This window comes from Orycteropus afer, unplaced genomic scaffold (assembly GCF_000298275.1).
Source record: "Orycteropus afer afer isolate SDZICR_OR568_19922 unplaced genomic scaffold, OryAfe1.0 scaffold00442, whole genome shotgun sequence".
In the NCBI taxonomy this organism is placed as follows: Eukaryota; Metazoa; Chordata; class Mammalia; order Tubulidentata; family Orycteropodidae; genus Orycteropus; species Orycteropus afer.
The window spans coordinates 987,087-1,013,726 of record NW_006922029.1 but is presented as its reverse complement, the minus strand read 5'-3'; the positions used below and the strand labels follow the sequence as shown (position 1 = coordinate 1,013,726).

At 49.5% G+C, this 26,640-nt stretch overlaps 1 protein-coding gene across 1 annotated transcript in view; it reads right to left on the bottom strand.

The window, feature by feature from the left end:
* TRIO (trio Rho guanine nucleotide exchange factor) overlaps positions 1–26,640 on the bottom strand; it is a 335,211-nt gene that overhangs the window by 72,682 nt on the left and 235,889 nt on the right. The window contains exon 34 of the mRNA XM_007954197.2: positions 21,560–21,803. Coding sequence (XP_007952388.2) covers positions 21,560–21,803 — 244 coding nt within the window. The remainder of the gene's footprint in view (positions 1–21,559; positions 21,804–26,640) is intronic.

Below are 26,640 nucleotides of genomic sequence, written 5' to 3'. Positions count from 1 at the left end.
CAGAGAACATTCAGCGGTTGGGAATCACAGTCTCATTTCTCAACCCGTGTGGCAAGCGTGCATCCTCCCCCAGCCCTGCTCGGATGGCCCACTTCTCGCTTTGAGGCGCATTCACCTAGAACTTTTCTTTATACCAAAAAACCACAAACCTGTTGCATCCAGTTGACCCTGACTCAACACGACCCTACAGGACAGAGAAGAACTGCCCCCTAGGGCCTCCGAGGCCGCCATCTTGACGGAAGCAGACTGTCCCATCTTTCTCCTATGGAGGGGCTGATGGGTTTGAGCTGCTGACCTTTTGGTTAGTAGCTGGGCACTTAACTACTGCACCATCTAAGACTGTTAAGTGGTCTTCCTTGTTGTTAGGTGCCATCAAGTCGATTTCAACTCATAAGGACCCCGGGACAGAGCAGACCTGCCTCTGGGATTTTCTAGGCTATGCACTTGACGGGAGCAGACTGCTCGGTCTTTTCTCCCACGGAGCCACTGGGTGGGTCGGAACTGCCAGTCTTTCAGTGAGCAGCCAAGGGCTTAACCGTTGTGCTACCAGGGCTCCTAAGTGGCTGTCAACCTTTACAGAAGCAGACTGCCTCATCTTTATTCCACAGAGTAGCTGGTGGGTTTGAACCACTGACCTTTTGGTCAGCAGCCAGATGTCTTAATTATTACACCACCAGAGCTCCTATGTGGCCCTTAAAAAAACCAAACCCCAACCACTGCCGTGGAGCTGGATCTGACTCATGGCGACCCCTCCTTGGGTTTCTGAGGCGGTATCTCCACGGAAGTGGATTGCCCAATCTTTCTTTCGAGGAGCTGCTGGTAGGTTTGAACCACCAGCTTTCCAGTTAGCATTCAACTGTTTTAGGCACTATGCCACCAGAGCTCTGATGTGGCCCTTGTTGTTGTTGTTGTTGTTGTTATGTGCCATCAAGTCGGCCCCGACTCATAGCGACCCCTCCTTGGGTTTCCGAGGCAGTATCACTACGGAAGTAGGATTGCCCAACCTTCCTTCCGCGATGTGGCCCTTAGTCAAGTAAAATATTTTTGAGGGGGTGTTATTTGTTGAAGTCCACACTTCACCTTAACAGACCATGCACTGTCTCTTGAGTTCTTTACATTAATAATTCTTCTCATTTCTGCTTTATCTGAACTAATAGTATAAAGATTTTGTGTGTGTGGTTTTATTGCTTTGCTGAGAATTTTGTCTTTTTCTTTATATCCTCAGTTAAAAAAAAGTAAGTTAAACTTTTGGTCACCCCTCTACCCCAACTGCTGCAAAGTCAATGTGAAAAATCCTTAAAGGCAAAATGTGAAAACAACATAGACTACTATCTTCTAAGTTCAAGTCAAACAACAACAATAAAAAACAAGACAATGAATCCAGGGCACCCCTTCCTCTTGGGGGAAAAGAAAAAGAGGAAAAGTTGAGCCACAGTGACAGCTCCCTCAAAACAGGGAAGTGGGATTTGGCATCTCGGGCCCACATTAGATCTCGGGTTCTTAAAAAGACCAGGAGCGAAGCCCAGGGTGCTCCTCCCTGTGACCATCCCGTGACAGACGCAAGTGGTAAACCTACACGAGGACCAGGCAAAATTGCACCTTCCACGCTAAAAAAAAAAAGAAAAGTAAACAAACTTCTCTTTTGTTGGCAAAAAGTAATAAAATCTATCTCCTAAAGGAAATCAAATGAACTGGCGTTCCATGGTTTCATTTATTACAACCCTTATTAAACATTTTTTGTCCCTTTCCCAAAACACAGACTGCCAGCAGAGTCTATTCATTAAAAATAATAATAAAAACAAGCTGTCAGGGAAATATGCTTAAAATGAATTAAAAAAAATTTTTCTAAAGATACATGGGAAAATTTCCCTAAGGACTCATCTCTTCAAATGTCAAGTTCACATCTGCCAGTGAGATGGAGCTCAACAGGAATAGGAAACAAAGAAGGGACGTTCTCACCCCTGCCTTTCATGTCGGGAAGTCTGAGATTACAGAGTATTTAACATGCAATGATATGGCATTTTATGTACTAGGTAAAAATAAATTATTTCAATTAACAGTACCACATGATCCTACCTCAAAGGCGTGATAATCTAATCAACTAGAGGGATAAACATGTAACCAGCAGAAACACTAAGGATTATTAAGGGACAGGGATGGCAAAGAGCTGAAGGAAAGAGAAAGTCAGACAGCTGAGCAACCAGTGACCACTTTGCAGAGACGGCCTGATTCCCGGGTTCATTACGCCACGGCGATACGCCCAGGAAGCTGTTCTAAGAGTCTGAAGCCAAGTTCAGGAGAGAGAGAGGCCTGCCCAAGGGTGACTTCAGCTGACCGTGACGATCCTGAGAGCCTGGCGGGGACCGTGGTGGGAGGGTGGGAAGGAGAATGAGGAAGAGAGCAGAGGGCTGGGACTTGTGTTCACTGGGAGGAAGTTGTGCAAGAAATAATGTGATGTGACCAGAAAGGGCACTGGAACCTACTGAGTGAGATGCTGGAGAATGGGCAGTGTGAGGTTGAAGCCCTGGGCACAGGGAACTCCATCTGCGGTGTGAGCACATCATCACTAAGACGACCAGGCCCCAGGAAAGGACCCCACCAGTGTACAACGGGTGGGGTTGAGTTCTGCGAAGACAGAAGATGGACAGGATGGACAAGAAGACTGACGGAATGGGATGAGTAGAGGGCAAACATTTAAAACATTTGCAGAACAGGAGATACACAGTATAGAAATAATAAAATTTGGAAAGAAAAAACAGAGGAAATTGTGTTCTTTGGTATTTTTCATATGTTTTTGATATTTTAATATGATGGCTCGACATACAATGAAAAATGTCCCCAAAAATAGAAAAACACTGCTTAAGATAGTACTTTTAATGACCTTAATGATTATGTGGCATCCCTGAGTAGCACAGACGGTTACGCACTTGGCTGCCAGTCGACAGGCTGGGGCTGGGGCGGCAGAGGTACTTCAGAATACAGGCCTGCAATCCACTTGCAAACAGTCATGGCCTTGAGAAACCCAAGAAGTACAGCTTGACCCCGACACACACAGCGGCCTACGAGTCAAAACTCATTGGACAGCAACTAACAACAGTAGTTGCTGATGAGGTCCAAAGGCAAGGATGAAAAATCAAACTCAATGCCACTGAGTCAGTTTCGGACTCATAGTGACCCTTTGGGTTTCCAAATTTACTGAAATCTTTACTGAAGTAGATTGCCCAGTCTTCCTTCCACAGGTAGCTGGTGGGTTTGAACCTACAGCCTTCTGGTTAGCAGTCAAATGCCTTAGGCACTATGCCACCAAGAACCTGGGAAGAAAGCTAAAGAGTGATATGTGTATACACAAAAACTGAGTGCTGACTCTCAGAGCCGTGGTTATGTTTCACCACCCACCCCCCAGTAAGTAAGTATAATCAATTAGGATGTGAGGGGAGGGGGGCTCAAAACAGTAACCAATAAAGCTGGCTGCATTATAAATGAGAAAGGCGTGGGAAAGCAAAGAACTACCTTCAGTAATTCCAGATGACGGTATTTCGATTGTGCACTGTAAAACTCAAGACAAATAGACTTGTGCACTGGTTTCTTCTCGGGGTGGTAGTTGGTAGGGGCCAGTGACTTAGACCTGTGGCAACTCTCACGTTACAGAGCAGAACTGTCCCACAGGGCTTTCTTGGGTACAACCATTTTAGAAGCAGACTGCCAGGACTTTCTCCCACAGAGCTGTTGGTTGGGTCAGAACCGCAAACCTTTTGGTTTACAACTAAATGCTTGGCTGCTTGCACCACCAGGGCTCCCTGACTGTCACAGGGATGTGAGTTAGTAATTCTAAAATACTATAGGAGCTCTGGTGGTGTAGTGCCTAAGGAACTTGACTGCAAACCAGAAGGCTGATGGTTCAAACCCACCGGCCACTCCTTAGAAGGAAGGTTGGGCAATCTACTTCCGTAGTGATATGGCCTTGGAAACCCAAGGAGGGGTCGCCGTGAGTCGGGTCTGACTCGACGGCACAGAACAACAACACAGTGAGAGAAGGAGCTCTGGTAGCACAATGGTTAAATCACTCAGCTGCCAACCAAAAAGTCAGTGGTTCAAATCCAGCAGCCATTCTGTGAGAGAAAGATGAGGCAATATGCTTCTGTAAAGACTTACAGCCTAGGAAATCCTATGGGGTGTTCTACACTCTGATAGGGTCACTGTGAGTTGGAATTGACTTGATGGAAATGGGTTCAGGTACTGGGACACTGAGATGGGAGTAGCCGTTTTTAAAAATACAGTCATTTGTAATAAAGAAAATATTCAATGTCCAAGGAAGAATAAAATGAGCTTTTAGGACTCAGCAGATAAGGAAATCTCTTTTGGATAATGAGATTCAGATGCCTCATTGTCAGAGGAAGAGGTACAAATCAGGAAGGGGCCAGAATGAAGCACACTGTGCTGGACTGGATTTGGAAGTTTGCGTGATACGAGATCCTGTTTATTCATCCACACACACGTAGATTATAAATACAGACCTGTCAGACACACGGGTCGGTGCACACACGCCTGCTGTGAGGGCCTAAAGAGCCTGGCTCCCAGGGAGCAATGAGCACACCTATCGCCCACAGCGAGGCTTCTAACACTGCCCCCCAAGAAGAGGAACTTGGGCTTCCTGGACAAGTGGTTAATTCCAGGACCGGGGAGAGAAAACAGAAGGTGAGGCGCTAACACCCCGTGGTCTCGAAAGAAACAGCCCTGGTGGCGCACTGGCTAGACACACCGCTGCTACCTGAATGGCCAGCCGAAACTCAAACCAAACCAAACCAGCTGCCACCGAGTCGCTGCTGACTCACGGTGACCCCACGGTGTCACACAACTGCGCTCTCCAGGGTTTCCAATGGCTCATGTTTTACAAATGGATTGCCATGACTTTCCCCTGTGTGGGCTTGAAGGAACGTGTTAACCGTTTCCAGTCCCCAGGGACAAGGCTGAAAGTACAGAAGCACTCAGAAAATGAACAAAAACTCGCTCACTGCTGTCAAGTCGGACCCGACTCATAGCGACCCCTCCTTGGGTTTCCGATCTAGCATCACTACAGAAGTAGATTGCCCAACCTTCCTTTCCAGGAGATACCGCTTCAGAAACCCAAGGAGGGGTCAGATACGACTTATGGGCAGTGAGTTTGGTGTTTTTTTTTTTTTTTAAATCATATAGAAATAGATTGCCCAATCTTCCTTCCTGGAAGTGGCTGGTAGGTTTGAACTACCAGCCTTCCGCTTAGCAGTCAAATGCCTTAGGCTTGAAGGAGCGTGTTAACCATTTACAGCCCCCAGGGACAAGGCTGAAAGTATAGAAGTGCTCAGAAAATGAAGGGGGGATGTATATATCAACCAAAAACAAATCACACCCACTGCCCCGGAAGGAAGGTTGGGCAATCTACTTCTGTAGTGATATCTCCTCAGAAACTCAAAGAGGGGTCCTAGGAGTCAGACCTGACTCGGTGGGCAGCAGGTTTTTTCCTTCAGGGGTTTTTTCCTTCCAAGGAGTGGCTGGTGGGTTTGAACCACCACCCCCTGATTATCAGTCAAATGCCTTAGGCACTAAGCCACCAAGAGCTCCCATAAGTATCAGCAGATTAAGGAAATGCCTGTATAAAGGATTACCATACAAATGGTGCTTTTAAAATGAGGACTAAAAATACACTAAGGAAAGCTGCTTATAAAACCAAGATGAAGGTGAGCCCCAAACTCTGGAGCCCTTGGATTCAGATTATCAGCTCATCTCAGAAAGGAGACAGACATTCATAATTGGGCCGCTCCCAGAGGATAAAAAGGTCCCTCGAATTGAAAAAGCAAAGAACTGGATAAACCTTGGATTTAACCTTGGATGACTTAACTTTTTGCAATGTCATCTATAAACGTTCTTACTATGTAAACCTAGCAGTGTCTTCTTGAGTTCTGCACACACTAGCCACGATCCTTGCTCTGTTTTCAGGATTCTGTCTTCAAGTCAGTGCTTTCACTCCAGTGACTGAAAAGAGCCCACAGTTGTGCAGCAGAGGCCCAGGGACTCGGAAACGCCCCCCGACTTTGTTAAAACCACGGTTCTGGTTGGCTGGGGCCCCCCTCTGCGTTTCCTTTCTGCACAATATGTCCACAGTGCTGGGCTGGAGCGCAGCTGGGCTGCAGACCGGGCCTCTCAGGTCCTGCGCACAAAGATACTTCTGTTCAGAGGAAGTTTTCTTTACTCCACAGATAATTCCTCCTACTCGGGAGGGAACAGAATGACGGAGCCCTGGCTCTGAGGGCGCCATTCACAAGCTATTTCCTCCGCTTTCCAGCATAGTTGCCAACCTACAAAAGCACCTTTATTGGGGAGTTCGACCCCTGCTCGGGGGGCCGAACAGTCGACAGGCTCCTTTTTCATGGCTTTATTTACTATCGTTTTACAAGCGATGTGTATTTTTTGTCTTTCTTTCACAAAACAAACATTCAAATACTCCTTCTGGCCATTTTCCTTAACGTGCTACGCGGCACTGTCTGTCTGCATCTGAGCCGGGGATTACTTTGGGGATTACTTGCGGAGCTCCGAGATGAGCTGGTGCCCTCATAATATGCATTTCCTAAAAGCTAACAGACGCAGCAGTGCTCGAGACCAGAGCAGAGCTGTCAGCCAGGCAGCCAGAACCTGTCTGTGATGTTCCGGGTCTGCACAGTTCCAAGGAGAGGGTGCTGTGGGTCACGATGCCTCCCAGAGCCAGGACGAGAAGACTCGGCAGACGGTGGACTTTGCCAGCTCTTACTAGGAAAATCTAGAGGGCAGAGCAGGTGATTTTTTTTTTTTTTTAAAATACAGATTGTGGAGCAAAAAGATACTTCTTTTTTTTCCTGCACTCAAATTGATAAAGAAAACAATGATTTTCCTTTTGTGATTGGTTCCCCTCTTCCTTCATTCAACAAGCTACCCTGAGTGAAGTTCTGCGCTTAACTAGGGGAGGGGAGAGGGGTGAGAAGGGGTCCAAAGAGAAGAGAAAGGCAGGTGTCCATTCAGACGGTTTCACTGGGTGGCGCAAGTATCTGGAATTCTCAGAATTCAGGTCAGAAAGCTGCAAACTGCTCCTCTTCAGAGGGGTTGTTGGGGGTGTCTCAGGAGCATGCTGCTGGCCACAGGGAGGACTCTGGGCCGGCTAGCACCAGCTCTTCCAGAAAGGAGCCTGGCCTGCGCCACGTGGCTGTCTGCAGAGGCTTCTGCTTGTTCCCAGGACCAAAGGTTCCTTCCACTTTGGACAGTAAGCAGTACGCACAGCGGTCAAAAGTGTGAGCTCCAACGTCTGTTTGTAAAAGAATCCCATTTCCATCACCTGCTAAGCCTGGTCAAGTTCATACCTCTGCCTCCATTTCCCTCTCACGACATGGGGATGTCGACAGCGCACACCGCGCGGGGTGTCTGGGGATGAAGTGCATCTGCCACCACTGCTAACTTTCTGACGCTTCCGCAGTCCCTCTGCCCCACGACACAGTGCGTCCTGTGTTCCGTAACCCAGGACTGAGAGGCTCCCATTACTTCTGAGACAGCAGGCAACCAGTCAAGGGACACTGGTGGCACAGTGGTTAAGCACTCATCTGCTACCCAGAAGACTGGTGGTTCAAATCCACCCAGCTGACCTGTGGGAGACAGACCTGGTAATGAGCTCTCGTACAGATGACAGTCTAGAAAAGCCCCATGGAGCTGACTGACTGTGTCCCGTGGGCATCAGCTCCACGGTACCTAGCAACAACAGGAAACCCATCTGTGTCTGAAGACAGAACTTTCACTGTCCTTCTCTCTCGTCAGTTGCAAGTTCTCTGCTGTTGCTCCCGGCCGGTGAGCTGAATCCGCCTCAGGCAACCCTGCGTGCGCTAGAGCAGAACGGCCTCACCGGGTGTTCAAGGCGGTGACCTTCCAGCAGCAGGTTGCCAGGCCTGTGTCGTGAGGTGCCCCTGGGCGGGTCTGAACCAACCTTCTGGCTAAGAATCAGGTGTTAACAGTCTCTGCCATCCAGGGGGCGGGGGGGCAAGGATGTGATGGTGACAACACAGGCCTGCATTTCCTGACAACTGAAAACACGAGTCCCAGGGCTGCCCTGCAGGGCACGCATGGTGTGCGATGGCCTTCCAGACATAAACACTTCGGGTTCCCATCCTGCACTCGACAAGAAAAATCTGGGGAAAATGATGACCCCTTGAAGAATGTGGAATGACCACGCTGTCCGAAGTCCTCCAGCCACTGTTGCCAGACCGCAACATGGTGAGCCACAGACAATGTAGATGGTGAAGTATCTGGAATGACTCCACGGCAAGCTGCCCCGACCCATACCCAACACCAGGAAGGGGCTGAGAATCCTCTTTCCAGACAGACTGGGATGTGGGGTGACACAGAATTAAAACATCAGCTTCCTTGACTCTCTGACTGACCTCTAGCCCTCCACTCCCCTCCTCTAACGATAACAAAACCAAAGTCAATTCCTTCTCACAGGACAGAGTGGAACTGCCTCATAAGGTTTCCAAGGCTATCCTCTTTATGGAAGCAGACTGCCACATCTTTCTCCTGTAGAGTAGCTGGTGGGTTTGAAATGACCTTTTGGTTAGCAGCTGGGCACTTTAACTACTGTACCACCAGAGCTCCTTATACTACCAGAACCCCTCCTCTAGATCTGAGAAAATCCTTCAATTGTGTTAATTAAGAAAGAAAGAAATCAGACTTGGGAGGTTTTTTTAAAATCGGATTTTTCTAAGTTCCATGTGAAACTTAGTGGTAAGACATTTAATCCTTCAGAAAGTGCAGATATTATCTGGCAGTTTGAAGCCCAGTGTGAGAAAGATAGGTAGCACTGTGTCACGGATGTGCTTCCCCCAGGTGAGCTGTGAGCTGGCTTCATCAACAGCTTTGCACGGATGGAAGGCTAACAACCAGTTACTTACCCACAAAGCTACTTTGACACACCCGATGGAAGTTACTTGCTCTCTGGAAACCATCAGCACTTACATTAACATGGAGAAAGAGCAATTTGAACCTCTCTGAATAAATCTATACTAAAAAGGCAGAAACTGGTGAGTACTATGCACACGAACATTTCACTGCAGGCTCCTGTACAGGGGCTGGGGGAAAACACCCAGCACACCGTCACCTCAGAGATGAGTAACACACATACCCTCATGATTGATCTGAATGATTCCACAGAGCGACCTTATCTCAAGGGCACAATTCTTCCCCTAAGAGGGTTAAACGCAATCAGGGAAGTCAAGGGGTTCCATAAAGCTCACACATCACGCACAACTCGTCAGATTAAAATGCTTGTGTGATAGACATATGCAAAGTCATCCACTGCAGAAGTTACAGCAGCACAGGGCTGGACGTGGGCTGAGCGCCCTCCGAGGAGCACTGTGCACGGTGGTCGTGTTTCTGAACCATGGGAAATACCTGAAAATAACAGACACAGGTTCGGTTTACCTTCTCGCCTCTAGAAAACAAGCTCTTCAGGTGGCTCCTGGGACGGCATGCACAGGTTGCACGCCGTGTGCGTTTTGTGGGAAGGTGCCAGAGCTTTCAGTCCCATTTCTAATGGTGGTGGCGGCTGATGGCCACCACTCGTGTGCAGAACAAAACTGCTCCACTTTCGGAAGCAGATCACCAGGCCTGTCTCGTGAGGTGCCTCTGGTGAGCTCAGCTCGTCACTGAGAGCGTAACCGTTGGCAGCAGCCAGGGATTCCCTTTTCCTAATGGTACGTGACTCATAGACTCTCAAGGCACACCGCCTCAGAATTAGCCAGAATCATGCCTCTCCTTCTCCTTCCATGTTCAGCTCACCCACCAGAATCGAAGGGAGCCCTGGTGGCACAGTGGTTGAAGCACTTAGCTGACAACCAAAAGGTCAGCGGTTTGAACCCACCAGCTGCCTCCTCAGAGAAAGATATGGCAGTAAGCTTCACCGAAGATTTTATAGCCTTGGAAACCTAATGGGGCAATTCTACTCTGTCCTATAGTCACTATGAGTCAGAATCTACTCGATGGCAGTGAGTATGGTTTGGTTTACCAGAATCTATAGTCAAATCTACAAAAATTTTACTTCTTTATGGGAAAATTAACTCTAAGAACATGAAATAATTGTAGAATCTCATCTCACGTTTCTCTGACAGAAGCAGAAGCAGGAAAGGAAGAGACAAAACACGCATCTGATCACCTGGTGTCCTCGTTTGGATGCATGCTTACCTGCTATGTCATCAGAGGCCCTGAAAGAAGTGACGTGCTGGATGGCACCGGGAAGTGAACACACACTCATTCTAGGCTAGTAGATACCTGCATCCTTCCATTTCAGCAGGTATTCACTTTCTTTTCAAAACACAATGAAAAGACAGCTCACCACACTTTTATACTTTTAAACCATCTCTTACCAAACACCCCAGCTCTGTGGAACTTTTCACAGCTCCTAAAAGGCTGAGTAAATCAAATTAGAAGGGAAATCCCAGTTTGTCTAATACACTGCAAAGTCTGATATCCTCAGGGATGTCAGAAAGGGGGCAGTTAAGTACAAAACCAAAAACACTCACTGCCATTGAGTCGATTCTGACTCTTAGCAACCCCCGTTGGGTTTCTGAGGCTGTAAATCTTTGCAGAAGTAGATGGTTCCGTCTTCCTTTCACCGAGAAGCTGGTGGGTTTGAACTGCTGACCTTCTGGTTAGTAGCCAAATGTCTTATCCACTGCGCCACCAGAGCTCCTTAAAAAAGTACAGACCACAACAGAGATGGACCAAGAGGCGGGTCACAGACATGTGGGCCCTGTACCTTCCCCCACCACGGCCACCCTGGAGTCCCCTGAGCAAGGCCTCCGCCCTCCTTGCCTGGATTTCTGTGCTGACATTTCCTTCCCTGATAGTGCATCATGGTTGCGCAAGGCACGTGTGGGAAGACAGTCTTCCCATTCATTGTTTATGATTCTGCTCTCTGTAATTTTGTGATCCTCTCCTATGGATACTGTAAATACCTGGTCGTGGGTTTTTCCTGTTTCAATAAACACTTTAATGTAAAATTGGAACATAAGACCACCTCAACCCAGAAGCATTCCCCAGCATAATGGCCCACGTATGTGGCCCATAATTACAACTACCCAGAAAACGCCCCGTGATCACAGGGCTGGGTCTGACTGCAGAGCCCCGGGTGCACCGTGCTCAGAGGGCCCTCGTCTTTGTCTTTAATTTCTGGTGGAGCCCAGCGTCCCTCTGTTTTCCTTCCCGCAGGGATTTACATCAGCAGCTTTTCAAATGAAATAAAAGCTGTTCTTTCCCAAGCTAATTTGGAAAAACGGCTACCAACCCTCCATTGTATTTCCTTTAGGAAATGTGGGCAGATAGAAGTGGCACGTGATTTCCACTCACAGTGGCCACCTGGTGTTAGTAAATGTTTAAATACACTGGTATCACAATATACTTGGTTAAATTTTTAATGGCACTAAGCCTCTCTAACATTCTACGTTGTATGAAAACGTCCTTGGTCACTAAAGAGACTTAGCAGCTTGAGTGTCATGACACACAGAAGCTTAGAGTCACCTGTGGGGCAGATAGTTTTGTGATCTGGGAAAGACCACATTTGGGCTGAGCAAACTGGAATGAAGTCGTCCCCAACACATTCAGGGAGAACAGGAGGCCTCGTGCTAAGAAGCTCTGTAAACCAAAACCCCAAACTCACTGCCCTCAAGTCGGTTCCGACTCATACCAGCCCCCTCTCGGTTTCCAAGGAGGTAAATCTTCACAGGAGGAGATTGCCCAGTTTCCCTTCCATGGAGCGGTTGGTGTGTTTGAACCGTCACCTTCTGGCCAGCAGTCAAATGCCTTAGGCCTACACCACCAGAGCTCCTTGGGAAGCTCTCTGGTCACACAGATTTCTCCAGGAGGCTGAACAGCCCCGCAGTCTGCAGAACAGGTGCTTTCCTGGCTGGGATGTGGGAAGGAGCTCCCTGTCTCAGAGCAGTGTGCTCTGGTACTGGTGACCATGTGTTCATGTCTTTATTGGAGCCACTGCTTCCAGGACATGGCAATTTGAGAAGGAAGGTATCCAGCACAAACCACCTCCTGCCAGAGCAGCCACCGTCAACAGACATGCGCCCAGCCTGCCCTGGCTCAGCCTGGACTGAACCCATGTCACCTAAGGCTCTGAGGATTCTGATGTGGGACACTCCTGTCTGCAAGGACCCTCCCAAGAAGCACTGAAAACAAGGCCACGCCCAGTGAGTAGAGGTCAGGCTCAAGGGAGAGTGGTTGGATAGGGCAGGGGCAGTCTTTGGCTTTGTATTCTGAGGAGGGACACAGGCATGGCATACTCCCTATGGCTGGGGGGAGCTGACCCCTGACAGTGGCTGCAGGCTGGGGGTACAGGGGATGAGGCCTGGGCTTTGGATTTTTGAGGGGGATACACCTGGCCTCACCTGAAGGACATAGGGGCAAAGGGACATGGGAATGGAAGAGAGAGACCCGGCCTTCTCCTAAGGCCAGACTGGGAGGGCGTCAGGGCTGGCATAGCCAAGACATCACAGGGCCCAGCTAGATGGGGAGGCTAAAGAGAGGGGTGAGGAGAGGACAGGTCTGTGGAGGAGCTACAGGGGGCTCAGACACCGTGACGTGAGCAAAGATGGAAGCGTGCTCTGACTTCACACTAACACCGTGGGGACCGTGGGCACCAACGGCAACCAGACGCCCAGTCCTAACTCCAGGCATGGGGTCTGGCATGTCATCCATTCCTTTATGTATTTCAAGAACTCACAAGTGAGTGTGAAAAGTGACCCCAGTCTCAATGGTATGTCCACTTCTCTGACCTTTGAGCAATGGTCCTGGTGAATGAACTGACATAAAAGTGTGCCACCTCTAACATTAACTAACTAACTCACTCACTGTCATCGAGTCGATTTCGACTCATAGCAACCCCTCCTTGGGTTTAAGAGGTGATATCACTATGGAAGTAGATTGCCCAACCTTCCGAGGAATGGCTGGTGGGTTTGAACCACCAGCCTTCTGGTTAGCAGTCAAATGCCTTAGGCACTATGACACATCTCTAACATTAGGACAAAACAAAACCTAACTTGATAAACTCAGTTCCAAATGACTGGGCTTCATTTGCCCGTTAACATCCCAGCTGAGATGATGGACTATCTCCAGGTTGGACTTCCCCTCTGACCCACTATTCAAGGGTGCATGGTCTCAGCTCCCCACCCTCCCTGGGTGCTAACTGTATGAGGAGGCTCTCTCCCCCGCTGTCCCTTGTCCCTCGGTGCTGGCTGTACAGGAAGGCTCTCTCCTCTGCTGTCCCTCGGTGCAGGCTGCACGCGGAGGCTCTCGCCCCACTGGCCTTCCTCGGTGCTGGCTGTAGGGGAGACCCTCTCTCTCCCGCCTGTTCTTTAAACACGGTGTTATCTATGTTCCTCTACGTCACTGGAAGCTCGGCTCTATACCAGTACCATCATTTCCTTGAACTTGGCCTCGAGTACTTGAAGTGGTTCCTACCCGCTCCCTGTCCTTTCCTGTCGCTGGAGTTCAGCCGGCTGGTACATCTCTTTCAGGTTACTCAGCTGTGTGCCATCGTGCTGAGCGACTTGTTAATTGGGCCAAATGTATGCCCCTCTCTGTTCACTTTCCCAGATTCCCCGCATATATGAACTGTTTTCCTTTGGTTGTGATCTTGTTTTGGATTTGCTTTTTGAGACGGGGCAGGCAGTCAGGGTAGGGGTGAGGCAGTAGGAAGAATCCTCCTGCGCCCCATGCTGCACACCCCACAGGGTGTCCCACATATCGCAGATATTGGCCAAGGCCCCACTGTACCCAGAGCATGGTGTTAGGTGCTGGGGACACACTAAAGAGCAAATGAAGCAGGTCTCTGTCCTTTTGGAGCTTTCCTGCTATGGGGACAGAAGACAAACACAGTGATAAACTGAAGCTGTGGAACACCTGGGCACACAGGAAATGCCAATTCAGGGTGTGGTCGGGAGCCCAGGATGCAGAGCTCTGAAGGGGAAGGGGCTTGGCTTGCTCTGAGAGTCTAAAGGAGGCCGGGGGCAGACATCAGGGGACAGTGCATGTGCACGCATGTGTGTGTGTGTGCGCGCATGTTCACAAGGCCTCGTAGGACATGTTAGGAAGGTTGGAATTTATTCTATAACCAAGGGAAAGTTATTGAGCAAATGGAAGCATAGTGGCATTTGTGTTTCAGCTGCCATGAGAGTGGGTGGAAAGGGAGGCTGGGGCTCAGGTAGGCAAAGGTGATGGTGGACATGGAGACAACATTCAGAATAGAGTACCAAGGTAACACCAACACAAAAAGTAGGCAGTGATGAGAGCCTCAAGTGTTCCAACGCACTTCAGGGTGAGCAAGGGGATCATTTCCACTTCCAGAAAGACCATGCAGAAAGAATTTGGGTATTTTAGATTTGGTAAGACAGCCAAGTGGAGAAGTCAAATATTTCAATTGATAAAGGAGGATGGGCAAGAAATCCTTGTGAGAGAGCTTGGAGAGAGGCAAGGTGGTGGGCCAGGGTTGAACCTGAGAAAACCTACATTTCACGTAGTTTCTAAAGAAAACCTCTCTTCTCTAATTTTAATTTGGATTAGAGAAAATGCTGCCTTTATTAATGGCAGTCACGCATCACTGCACTTTGGAGTCCCTGGGTGGCACCAATGGTTAAATGTTTGACTATACCCACTCCGTACTGCTCAACATAGTCAGGTCAAAGAACACATCATTATGCGAAAACCGGCATTATGTGAAAATGGCGGCTGACCACATCAGATCACAAAATGGTGGCTGACCACATCAGATCCCAAAATGCAGGCTGACCATATCAGATCACAAAATGGCAGTTGACCACATCATTACAAACTGCCAAACGCACCATTACGTAACTGCCAAACCATTAAGAATCATGGCCTAGCCAAGTTGACACATCACCTTAACCATCAAAGCCAGCGTCACTCTCACCTCTCACCTCTGCACTTGTTACTCTGGACACACATCGTTAATGTGGCAACAATCAGACGGCAGCTTTTCTAGTACAGTTGTGAGGGTGAAACGGCAGAGAAGGAGAGAGTTGGTAAGTGAGGGAGAGGTGTACTAACTGAAAGGTTGCTGGCTTGAACCCGCCCAGCAGGAGCTTAGAAGAAAGACCCAGTGACCAGCGTCCCAACAGCTACGACCCTGAAAAGCCCACGGCTCTACCTGATGCGCACACAGGGCCACCATGTGCCAGGATGCTGTCGCCAACAGATGTCTGCCCATGGCTCTCCCCGACGCACACATAGGGTCACCATGCACTGGGATGCTGTGCCGACAGAGGGCTGATTCTTGGTTTTAGTGCTGCATCTATGATGACTGACCCCTGCACTTTCTCCAATGATGATAGCCAGGTTGCTCAAGACAGAGACTGCAGCTTGATGGTGCCCACCCATCTGTGTGGACCCTTCTGTGCTGGACTGACAAACACAGAGGATCACTTTTCGTATCTTGTTTTCAGTAAAATGCAGTGTGTGAAGGCAGAGCCAGCCCCTGGGTTTGGAGGCTCAAGTTACCGGCTGACAAGAGGTTTATTTATTTCTCAGGATTTTGTTCCCTCATTTTCTCATAAAGAATTCACTGCAAATAAATCATACTTTTAATACCCTCAGAATAAACCAGAGGACTGAACTATACATTATCCAAAAGAGATGAGAAAGGAGAAAAGGAAAGAAAACTTCATAATTATAAACAACCTTTAGAGAAGGCAAGGTTCTAAGTGGAGGTTCTCTTTAATATCTCAAAACACTAGCTTCTCAGTTAGCACAGGAGAAGGGGAACGTGTTGAAATGGCCCCTGTTCAGAAAGGCCTCTCCTTGGATGTCCAATACAACCCTTGGACATCAGAGCTGGTGAGGATCTTAGCAGTCACGTGCCTCTACCCTATCTCAGGCCCAGGGGCTGCAAAGTCACCAGCCACTGGGGTGGAGCCAGAGCTCAGGTCCTCCTGACATGAAGAGCAGGCTATGTCCAGAAGCAGCAACCACACATGTCCCTCTGATGACTGAACAGGTCTCAGTGGAGATCCAAGAGGATCTCAAGAGGAGGCTAAGACAATGTACCAAATGTGAGTGACCAATATGGCAGCATTGAGGATGAGAAAGACAGAGAGAGTTACATGGGCAGTACAAACAACAAATATGAACCCCTTTGCAAATACAATACTGAGTTGTCAATGAAAGCAAACATGGGTATAGGGACGGATAGATGGGTGAACAAGCTAAACAATTATGTATGTCTAAATGGAGAGTGTATCCAAGATCATATACAGGGTTGGCAGACAATGGGCCTCTCAGGGTGCAGAAGAGTATGAAGGGATGGACACTGGGAGGAGGTAACTATGGGGAGGAAGTGGGAGGGGAGCTGCTACATTGTAAATTTTGGTCAATGACATGAGACAAAGTATATGTGAACTGCTGTATGAAAAGTGAATTTACTCTGTAAATCTTCACCCAAATCCTAATTAAAAAAAAAAAAAAAAAGAGGAGGCCAAGAGGGTGAGGGAGAAAAGGCCTGGTGACCTACTTCTGAGAAATAAGGCCCTGGACACCCAGCAGACCGCAGTAAGCTCACCTGCAACCAATCACGGGGCTGGTGTGGCAGCAGCAGTGCTCGTTCCACCGTGCTGGGGTCACCACGAGCTGGGGACCTGCTCCAAGACAGGTAACAGCTGTGGTCTTCTTCAGCTCAGGCACTGCTGCTCCCCAAGCGCCCCCACTGTGGGCTACCACCTGACCACTGAAGTGCCCTCCCACCTGCCATCATGCACGGTGGCTCTTGCTTATGACAGACAAAGAGAAAACCTAATGACTCAGCATGAGGAGAAGGGAAGGCTTTGAATGGGTTTTGTTGGAAGTATGAACGTATCTGACATTTCTGTTCACTCTCAGCAACCAGCATTAGGTAAGCAAATAGATAAAAGTGACCAGGTTTACCAGGTGAGACAGCAGGAAGGAAAAACCAATGGGATTTCCTGGGAGATGAGAGGTGCTCACGGATACCTAGTCCAGCGGTGGGTGAAGGGCTCCAAGCCAGGGAGGGCCAGCTTGTGGTTCTCAATGCTGCAGCCCAGGAGACTCAGCCGGGCACAGTATGACAGCTGGAGGCTAGGCCCGACCTCAGCGATCCTGATGTAACTGTAGACAGTAAACTACAAACACAAACGAACCAGGGGAGTGTGGGAGTGTGGGTCTGCTGAATCCTTATTCCATTTTAACACCGCTCACTGTTTAATTTGCAACCTAGATGTGAGGGAGGAATGGCTGCCAGACTAAGGCCGTGAAGAAACGCCAAACACCAAGCTGCCTCTCCACAGAGAATGCGTGACGAGCAGTCCTCCTCAACAAGCTCTCCCACAAAACAGAAAGTGGCTCCCAACGAATAATGCTCACACTGACTCTAGTTACAGACACACACACACACACACACACGAAAACACAACAACACATCCTCCTTGGAAAATAAATGGTATGATCAAATTTCTTGCCCAGGCTCAGTTCCATTAGGTTGAGTCTCCGTCCCCTCCCTACGGCTCTGGAAGGGCCGTCCCTAAGACTCTGGAAGGCCCCTCCTAAGGCTCTGGAAGGGCACACAGCACAAACGAAGAAACCAATCCACGTGACTCCCAGTATTCTCATGTCCAATGGACTCTTCGATTCTGATTGTCCTTCAAAACCACAAATGAACACGGCACTGCTCAGAAGGAGTAGTGGGGCCTTCTTGGCCGACTGGACTATTTATACTCATAGTCACGTCGTAATTCTTAAAACACCTTATAATTCACAACCCAATAACCAGACATTTGACTTCAATAAACATGGTTTTCACAGCTGAAGTCAATGGACACTCTCAAGGAAGATGTTTTCTTTCAACGCTTTTTGAGAATTTCCGTTTGTACCAGTCCCCAGCTGTGTGCTAAGGTGTTGTGGACCCCACCAACTCAGGAAGATGCCACAGAACTCACAGGGCATCAGTCAGCATCGGATCATTTCAGGGCCAGCATCTACTGGACAGCACATGACCCACCACTATTGAGCTATTTGGACCAGGGCCACTGTGAGAAACATTACTGAGGCATGTTGCCACCATGGCGGCACCTGCGGGGCACAAATGAATGGCTGGAGGTTTGAGTGCATCAGAGGCACCTTGGTGGAAAGGTCTGGCAATCTACCTCTGAAAAATTGGCCACTGCAAACCTACGGAGCTCCACTTACTCTGACACACACACACAGTCACCACGCGTTGGAGTGGACTCCAGGGGCGGAATGAGAGTGCCCCTTCCTGCACCTGGGAGGCAGACGCTAAGACTCAGGCAGCCAGGACACCCTCTCTACTGAACGACTGGAAACCAACATATCATGACAGCTCCTCAACATTCAAGAGTTTCACTGTGTGTGAAAGAAAGGACAACTCACTGATCTGAAATGGCCAAGGAGAGCTACCCAAGCTGTAAGACCGACAGATAGCAAGTTTGGGGAGAAGAGGGGCTGTGTTCATCTTGCTCATTACTGCGTCCTTCGAGCCTGGCGTGGTTCTCAGAATGACGAAGTGTGCAGAGTGAGATGTTGTTATATGAGTGAGGTGTCGACAATCCTAACTGCACGTGTGGCTTTTCACACGACAGGCAAGGAGAGGCTCCCGAAAGGGACGGGTAGGGGTGGGGCTGAGCAGAGCACATCTCTCGCTTCCCAAGGTGGCCAAGGGGCTCTGGTTGCTGGAATCTCTGCTCTGTTCGGGCTCCAACCCTAGACCTTCATTCCTCATTGTTCACGTGAGTTGGTATTGGCCTTTGGCCTCCCAGACAGACACCCTGGTCAGTGCTGCCTGACCTGGGCTTGTGCACAGATAAGGTTTTTCATCAAATGGGCACAAGTGGATCTTCCCTGCCAGTCTACTGTCCGGCCCCTGCCCACATCTTCACACTGCCAGGGAGAGACACTCTTAAGGATTTTTCCTCGTATTACAGAGAAAAAAAATGAGGGAAAGCAGAGAAAAGCCAGTAAGGTTCTAAGCCCCTGCCCACTGACTGGCTGTTGGTCCCAACAAGTCTCTCTCACTGAAAAAATGCCTTCTTGGTAAAGACAGTGTTAGAGGGTTTGCGAGGGGCAAGGAATGGCTTTTCAGAGACTAGAATGTCATAGAACGCCAGAGAGAAAAGGTTGGGAACAAAGTGGGACTTCACTTAAAACAAGCAAAGAACCAGCCTCCGGAAGAAGCTTTCAGCACAAGGTAGGGTATGATTAGCGCGGTACACAGCCTTCTCCCTCTCGGCTAGCCTATAATTGTGAACGCCAGGAAGGAAGGAACACACCACAGGAAAGGCATCTGTAAGAAGAAATCTTTCAGAACAAGTGTGATTTGTAGCATATTTACAGTCACCAGGGCTCCCCTATATAATGGATTAACTTGAGAAGAAAGTCGTACTGATATTCAACTCAAACGCAGGGCCTTAAACTTATTATGCAGCCTCCTACCCGACAACAGCTCAAAGGCAGCACACCACAGAGCGCTATTCTGAACTTGAGTGCCACACCAGGGACGGCCAACGCTGCTCTGAATATATGGGCAGCTTCGCCAGAAACGAAAGCAGACACCTCGGCTTGTGGCCAAAATGGGAACGTTCTCTGCCTTTCTCTTTGCCTCCCTGTGAAGATAAGAGCCTAATGCTTCCTGTTTCTTGCCGAGGTGACAGCGAGTTCACATCTCGGTCCTAAGGGATCCGGGACTCGGCGGGCCTACAATTAATGAAGTGAGCTCATCAGTGGCTGCTTCCTGTACAGCTTCATTTAGCTCCCCGGAATGACTAACCCTTGGAAGCCAGGGACTGTCTTGACCTTGTCACAATGGGCACAGACGATGAACAGAGGATACACTGGGAATGGCCCTCGGCCAGCAGAAAGGAAACTGAACAGGGCAGAGGACAGCGTCATTCTCTCAGGAATGGAAATGGGCTGCACACACCCCCGAATCTGGAAGACTTGACCCTTAGCCACTGCAGCAGGAAGAGGAGGAGCGTGGCGTCGGATGGCTCGAAGCACATGAACACTACCTGTTCTGTAGTTTTCTGGAAAACACAGGACCGTTTCCTGAAACATCTCAAAGTCTCAAATCAGATTTTCACTAAGACAAATCGCACCAGTGCTGTACAACAGAAAGGTAAACCAAGCAGTGAACCTACTCTATCAAAAATACGTAATACTAATGAATGAATTCCATCAACTTTTTAAAACGTGGCTACCAGAAAATTTTAAACGACGCATGCTGCTCGCGTTACCTTTCTGTTGGCCAGTGCTAGTGCAATCTTCCATCTTAGCACACATCTGATTTAAGACTTTGAGATGGTTCAGGACACTGGTCTGTGTTTTCCAGAAAAGTATGGAATATGAATTGGAACTGATGGCAATGGGGTTTTGGGTTTCGGTATTAAAAAGATGATCACTTCAAAATGCAATGTGTATAAATTCTCTTTTTGTGCTAAGTCTTGAAATCCAGTCTGTATTACACCTGCAGGAGCCCTGGTGGTAAGTGGTTAAGTGCTCAACTGAACTGACAGGTCGGCAGTTCAAACCCACCAAGCAACCCACAGGAGAAAAATAAGGTGTCTGTTTCCGTCCACTTTTATAGCCTCAGACCACCCTGGGGCAGTTGTAACCTGTCCTAGAGGATCACAATGAGCTGGAATTGGCTCAGCAGCAGGGGACTGTGGTTTACACCACCTGCAGTGGGCCCAGGCGCAGACTAGCACCATTCCAGAGCCCCAGGAGCCCCATCTGTCTGTGGGCTGCCGTGCTGGACACACAGGATACACACACTCTCACGCCACCCACAGGAGCCCGGCACTGATCCACCCAGACAAATGTGTAAAAGCCGTCCTGCTACAGTGACCTCTATTCAAAGAGCTGCCTGTCACTAGACACTGTTCCGCTCAGAGGCCGTCACTTCTGCTTTCAAGCCTTCCCCTAAGGTCACAGCCCCAGAGCCTGACAGTCAGCCTGCCTGAGTCCACCTAAGACCCCTCTCCATGCAGGAGGCTGTACTGTTGGGATGGTTCAGTTTGCACAGCTGTAAAGAATGGAGGGGCAAAGTCTCAGGGCCTGCTGTGGCATTTTTAGGACTTACCACAGAACAAAGAACCAATGTGACAATCTGATCAGGAAGATGCTGAATGTGGTCCACCCCCCTCCCCTCACTGTGCTCAGCATCACCCCTGGGAAACAGGAGCTTCTCTCCCTTCTCTGTCTACGAGTGGCTCCCGCCCCTTCCCCGTCCCTAATCTCAGGCCACCCGTATCTCATCACACCGTCTTGGGCAATGGGGCAACTGTCATCATTCCTGAGTCACCGGTGAAGCCCTCACCACTTCAGCTCCCCATGGATTCAAACTACAGAGAGACACAGTGACAGCGCAGAACGTGTGGCTGACGAGGAGGCTCCATCATCCCACATAACACCAGGCGGCAGAGGCGGGGGTGCGGATGCTGACACCCGCCTCCTCCGCCCTGTCAGCTCCTACCTTTGTGGTTGAAGATGCCCTCCATCTCCATGCTGCTCCTCGAGTGGGCGATGCACAGTGAGCCGCAGGGCACCAGGCCTTCCGCCGCAGGGGACCGGTCGGTGGTCCGTACCAGGCACCAGTCGGGCTTGTCGTGGGGCCGCTCCAGCACCTCCACCGTCTGGCCACGGCGGATGGTCAGCTCGTTGCTGTTGCAGGCCGTGAAGTCGTGGATGACCACTGTCAGCTCACAGCCACCCGAGAGCTGGAGGGGAAGAGCACACGCCAGTAAGTGCAGCTCACGCACCTCAGGCAGGTGACGTTTCTGCGCAGGTGGGTCAGCAGCACCACTCAGGACCCGAGGGTGTGTGGGGGTGCCCCTGCGCCCGAGCTGCCCCCTGGCACCATGCAGCTCTACCATTTTACGTTCTACAGAGTGATTATGATTTCAAAGTGCTTCAGAAGCTAGTCTGCTTGTGGCTTCTAGATCATTTTGTACCTGAGACATGGTCTCTTTCTCCTAAAAAATGCTAAATATTTTAACTGCGGGAAATTAGTAACAACATTGCTTAAAGGATATTGTAGGGATTATTGTTTGATACAGTGATGAAATAAGATTTTCTTTTTCCCCCCAGTATTTCAGGTGCGGTCTGCTTTCTGAGAGCTCAGTGACGTGACGGGGAAACCTGTACAGCTGGAGCGCCACAGCACTGCCTTGCTTTGTTTGGGTCTCACCAGTGGTCCTCCTTGACAGGCACAGTCAACATTTTTCTGTCGTTCTCTATTAGTGGGAAATACTCAGTTTTCCTTCTCTGACACGTTTCTGCCTTGCACAGGTTCCGGCTTTCACAGCGGTCACTGCAGCATATACTGTTTGGATTAGGAAAGCAGCAGCCACCAGAGCAGGGTGGCGGAAAAGGGCGGGGACTCAAGATCCCAAGACACCATTTTTCTCTCTGAACTCCTCCCAAGCCCCTCATTCCTCCAGGGCGTTCCCATGGGACGCTCCTGTCTGCCAGCATCTGATCTCCGGGCCTCTCTCTGGGCTCTGCTTCTACTTCCCGCTTCTACACGCCACACCCACATGCTCCGGGATGGGGGTGTTATTTCCCATAGCTGCGTCTTTCCTGGCCTCCCCGGGTCTGCTGGTGCTATTCCTTCAACCTAAAACTGCTTCCCTTCTTTTCTCACTCTGACCTCTGGAACTCGCAGGCCCTGTGAAGGGCCCCACAGACCTCCGAGGCAGCAGCCCTGTGAGCTCTGCTGGTCACGCATGGCACAGCAGGCCCCCGATGGCTTGCTGTCAGACCGCAGGCTCCTTGGGGACAGGTGTCTCATTACCTGTCTTCTACACAGGAACCTTCTGGCCAGCTCCCCTCTCTGGTCCTCCTGTCTCCTGCTCTTCCTCACGTGGAATCCTCAACCAACACCCTACGCAGATGATCCCAAATGGGTACCCAGCCTTCAGACCCATGCTTCCTACCATCTGCCGGGCATCCCTTTACTACAGTGAGTCTAGAACATTCTACAACATGACTACAGTGAGTCTAGAACATTCTACAACATGACTCACTGTACCCCATTCCCTTCTTGTTTCTCTTCCAGAGTGGTCTACTTTGGGTAATCCACCAGTATCAAGTCACCCAAGCTAAAAAAACGAAGTCCACCTGGATTTGGCAGTAGTCTCTGTGACCTGCCTCCAGGCTCCCTTCTCAGCTGTCCCGCACTGCTGTCAGAGTGTCCACTCTCCACGTGGGCCGAGATGTGCCGGCCTCCCGGCCAGAAACCCTGGACAGATGTCCTCAGCACAGGAGACAGAGCAGCCTCCTTCCCAGCCCAGCTTGCTGCCATCCACGTCTGGGTGGAGTCCTGTTCATGCCTATTCACACTGTCAGCCTCCGTTCACGACCCCTTCCTGCTCAAAGTCCCGTTTCCCCAATTCGTCCATGCCAAGCTCCCATCACATCCCTCTGAGAGGGGTCTCCTGTATCCACCATCCTCAGCATCTGGTCTTTAAACAGATGGTATACATTCTGAAAGGAGCTAAGCCCTGGCGGGCTGTATATGTGCTTATCTTTGTCACCAGAAGTAGGTCTGCATCACTCACCTGGGACTTTGCACACCTGGTCTGGGAGGGCAGACAGCAGGCTCTCCCAGTGCCATGCGACAGCAGGCACGTGGTTTGTGCAAAAACATCAGTCCCAAGCTTCTTCTCCAGCCTACCTGGCGCAGTGCCTCTCTCCTATCTAGTAAATATCTGCACATCTGCTGCGATGAGAAAGTAAACACGCTTGCTTCAGAAAAGAAATGCACTGCACTCGACAGCGGGAATGAAATGAGGCTGCTCTTCCATGACGGCAGGCTAACCCCGCCTCGGGTCCCCTCCTCAGCACGATCATGGATGGAGAGCGCCCTGCTGGGCTGCTGGCAGTGCAGGCAAAGTCAACGTGGCAAGGGGAGGGAGCCACGTTTTTGGAGGAGAGAGGGGAATGCCCACCTCAGGCTGGGAACCACCCCAGTGACAGAGTCCACCCTACACAGCCTCCCCACAGAGCTGGGGGCTCACGCCTCCTCCCACAGCTCAGGTTCCTGAGCGGGCTCTGGGGCTGCCTGCCCACGTGGTGGCTCTCGGCCAGCTCTCTGCATACTCTGTGCTGCTCACTACCCTCCTAATGGTTTGCCTCTCAAGAAAAAGTTTAGATATTGAGAACAGGAAACACATGTCCATCAGACAACCATGAAAACAGAAAGAAACAAAGTAAAACTCTTCCACAGTGAAGCACAACCACAGACAAAACTCTTCCTCTCCTCCAGGCCACAAAGGAAGCTTTTCACAAACGCTCGTGTCTCCCTCTACATTTTTCAAGTTTCTCTGTGGAAAAACCATGCTAAATCTTACTCGTTTCTGTGTGAACAAAGATGCTAAGTTTACAAGGTTAAAGGTAGGGGCCCAGACTGGGAAGGAATTTTCCTCATAAAACCACAGTTATCGAAACGGTTAATCCCTGTGACAGAAAGGAGGAATGTTTCCTGCTCCAGGGAAAGCCTGGCCTGTCAGCAAGCCCAATATCCAGCCTAGCTCACACGGCCCTGCAGGCCTGCTTTTTCTATGGACTCTCTCCCGCCCTCTCGAGCCACTGGGGAGAGTCCGATGGGCTTTCCCATGACCGCCAGCTGCTGGCCCTGTCACCGCCTTGCTGGGCTGCGTGGGCCCAGTGTGTCCGCAGACACCAATCATGACCAGTTCCTGACAAACCTCGACCTTCTCTGAGCAGCCCCACTTCTGACCCTGGGAAGGAGGGCCCCAGAGCATGCTACATCCCAGCCCTTTCCCTGCTTCATTCTTGAGAGTTTGATTAATTTTCCAGATGGGTCAAAGCCAAGTTTTGTGGGTGGGGGAAGGGTGGGAAGGGGCGAGAGGGGCTGCCCAAGATGAGAATTAAGTTAGACTTTGTTTCTGGCATGGATTTTTTTAGCCCCTTACAGAGTAATCAAAAACTATTGGAAACATCTGTGTACTTGACCGAGCACAAGGAATAAAAACCAAACCTGTTCTGACAAAGAATCGTATATTAAGTTGAAATTCTTTTTCAAAGACTTTAGATAACTTGCTAACAAAACCCAGTGCCTGAATAATCTGTTTTTAAACAGCACTAAGATTCTCATTAAAAAACTAATAAAACATAATGCCTCCTCATCAACTGGCTTCACTCCTAAGGACCTCTTTGTCTTGTGAACATCTTCAAGGGAATGACTCAATGGACGTGTTCTAGCCCAGAGGCAGACGACTCACAGATTCTATCTCGACAAGAACGTGAAAATAGTACAAACTTCCTACAAAATGTCTCTTTAAAATTAGGTGGTAAGGATCAGCATGCCCCAAACATGAGATTACTCCAGTCCTCAGTCTTCCAACTCCTCCATCCTCATCACCAACCACCCCAGCAGCACTCTCTCTCTGACCACAGCCACTGAGAGCCGGGTCAGAGCTCCCAAGTTAAGATGACAGTCCTTCACAATGCCAAATTGGCAGATGCCAGCTGCAGGTGTGGGGAGTCTACACGACACCCTGACCTTCTAACCTGCCAGTCACAGATTCAGGGTGGTTTCCTACTATCTCTTCAGGATGCCAGCTGCAAGCTGGGGGTCCACACAGCACCCTTCCTTTCTGACATGCTGGCTCTGACTGCCCGTATGGGTGCAACGATTCATGGGAATGACTTAGAGAATTCACGGAGACTACATCAGACTTAGGCCTATGAGTTTATTAAAGCCAGAAAGGACATAAATGAAGATAGACAGGCAAGGTCTGTGAGGCGTCCCCACACAGAGCTTCCATGCGCCAAGGTGTGTGCTACCCTTCTGGGAGCACATGTTCTCACCAAGGGCGGATTATCCAATAAGCAAGGTAAGCACGGGCTCACTTATGCTTATATATTAATCTATAATGAACACGTTCACATGGGTTTTACTGTATCTTTGATTCTATTCACTGCAGATTAGTAAGTAAGCACAAGTAAGCCCATGCTTACCTTGCTTATTGGGTAATCTGACAATGGTTCTCACCAACCAGAAAGCTCTCTCAGCCTCAGTGTTCTGGGCTTCTGCTGGCTAATCTTGCACAACAGGGTGAAAAGTGCTTTGTGATACTAGCTGCTGTCTGCTTCCCTGGGAGTGTTTTCTGGTTGGACCAGCACCCCCACCCCATCACCAGCACAAATCAGATTATCATTATGCATCATATACATCAAAGAACGGCTGAGGTTTTATTTGCTTTCAATGACATTTCTACTCCTCCCGACCCAGTTTCATTACTATGTGGAATCCATTTCTATTCCATTTATTGAGCTTAAAAATGAATTTTTCCATTCCAACCATCCTTTATGAAAGTTTTCATAGCATCTTTTTTGCATTCACATGTCTGGTAGTTAAGGTTGTGTGTCAACTTGGCTGGGTCTGGTTGCATGGCTGGGCAGCTGTTGTTATGTGCCGTCGAGTCGGACCCGATGTTTCTGAGGCAGTATCACTACGGAAGTAGATTGCCCCATCTTCCTTCTGAGGAGTGGCTGGTGGGTTTGAACCACCAGCCTTCTGGTTAGCAG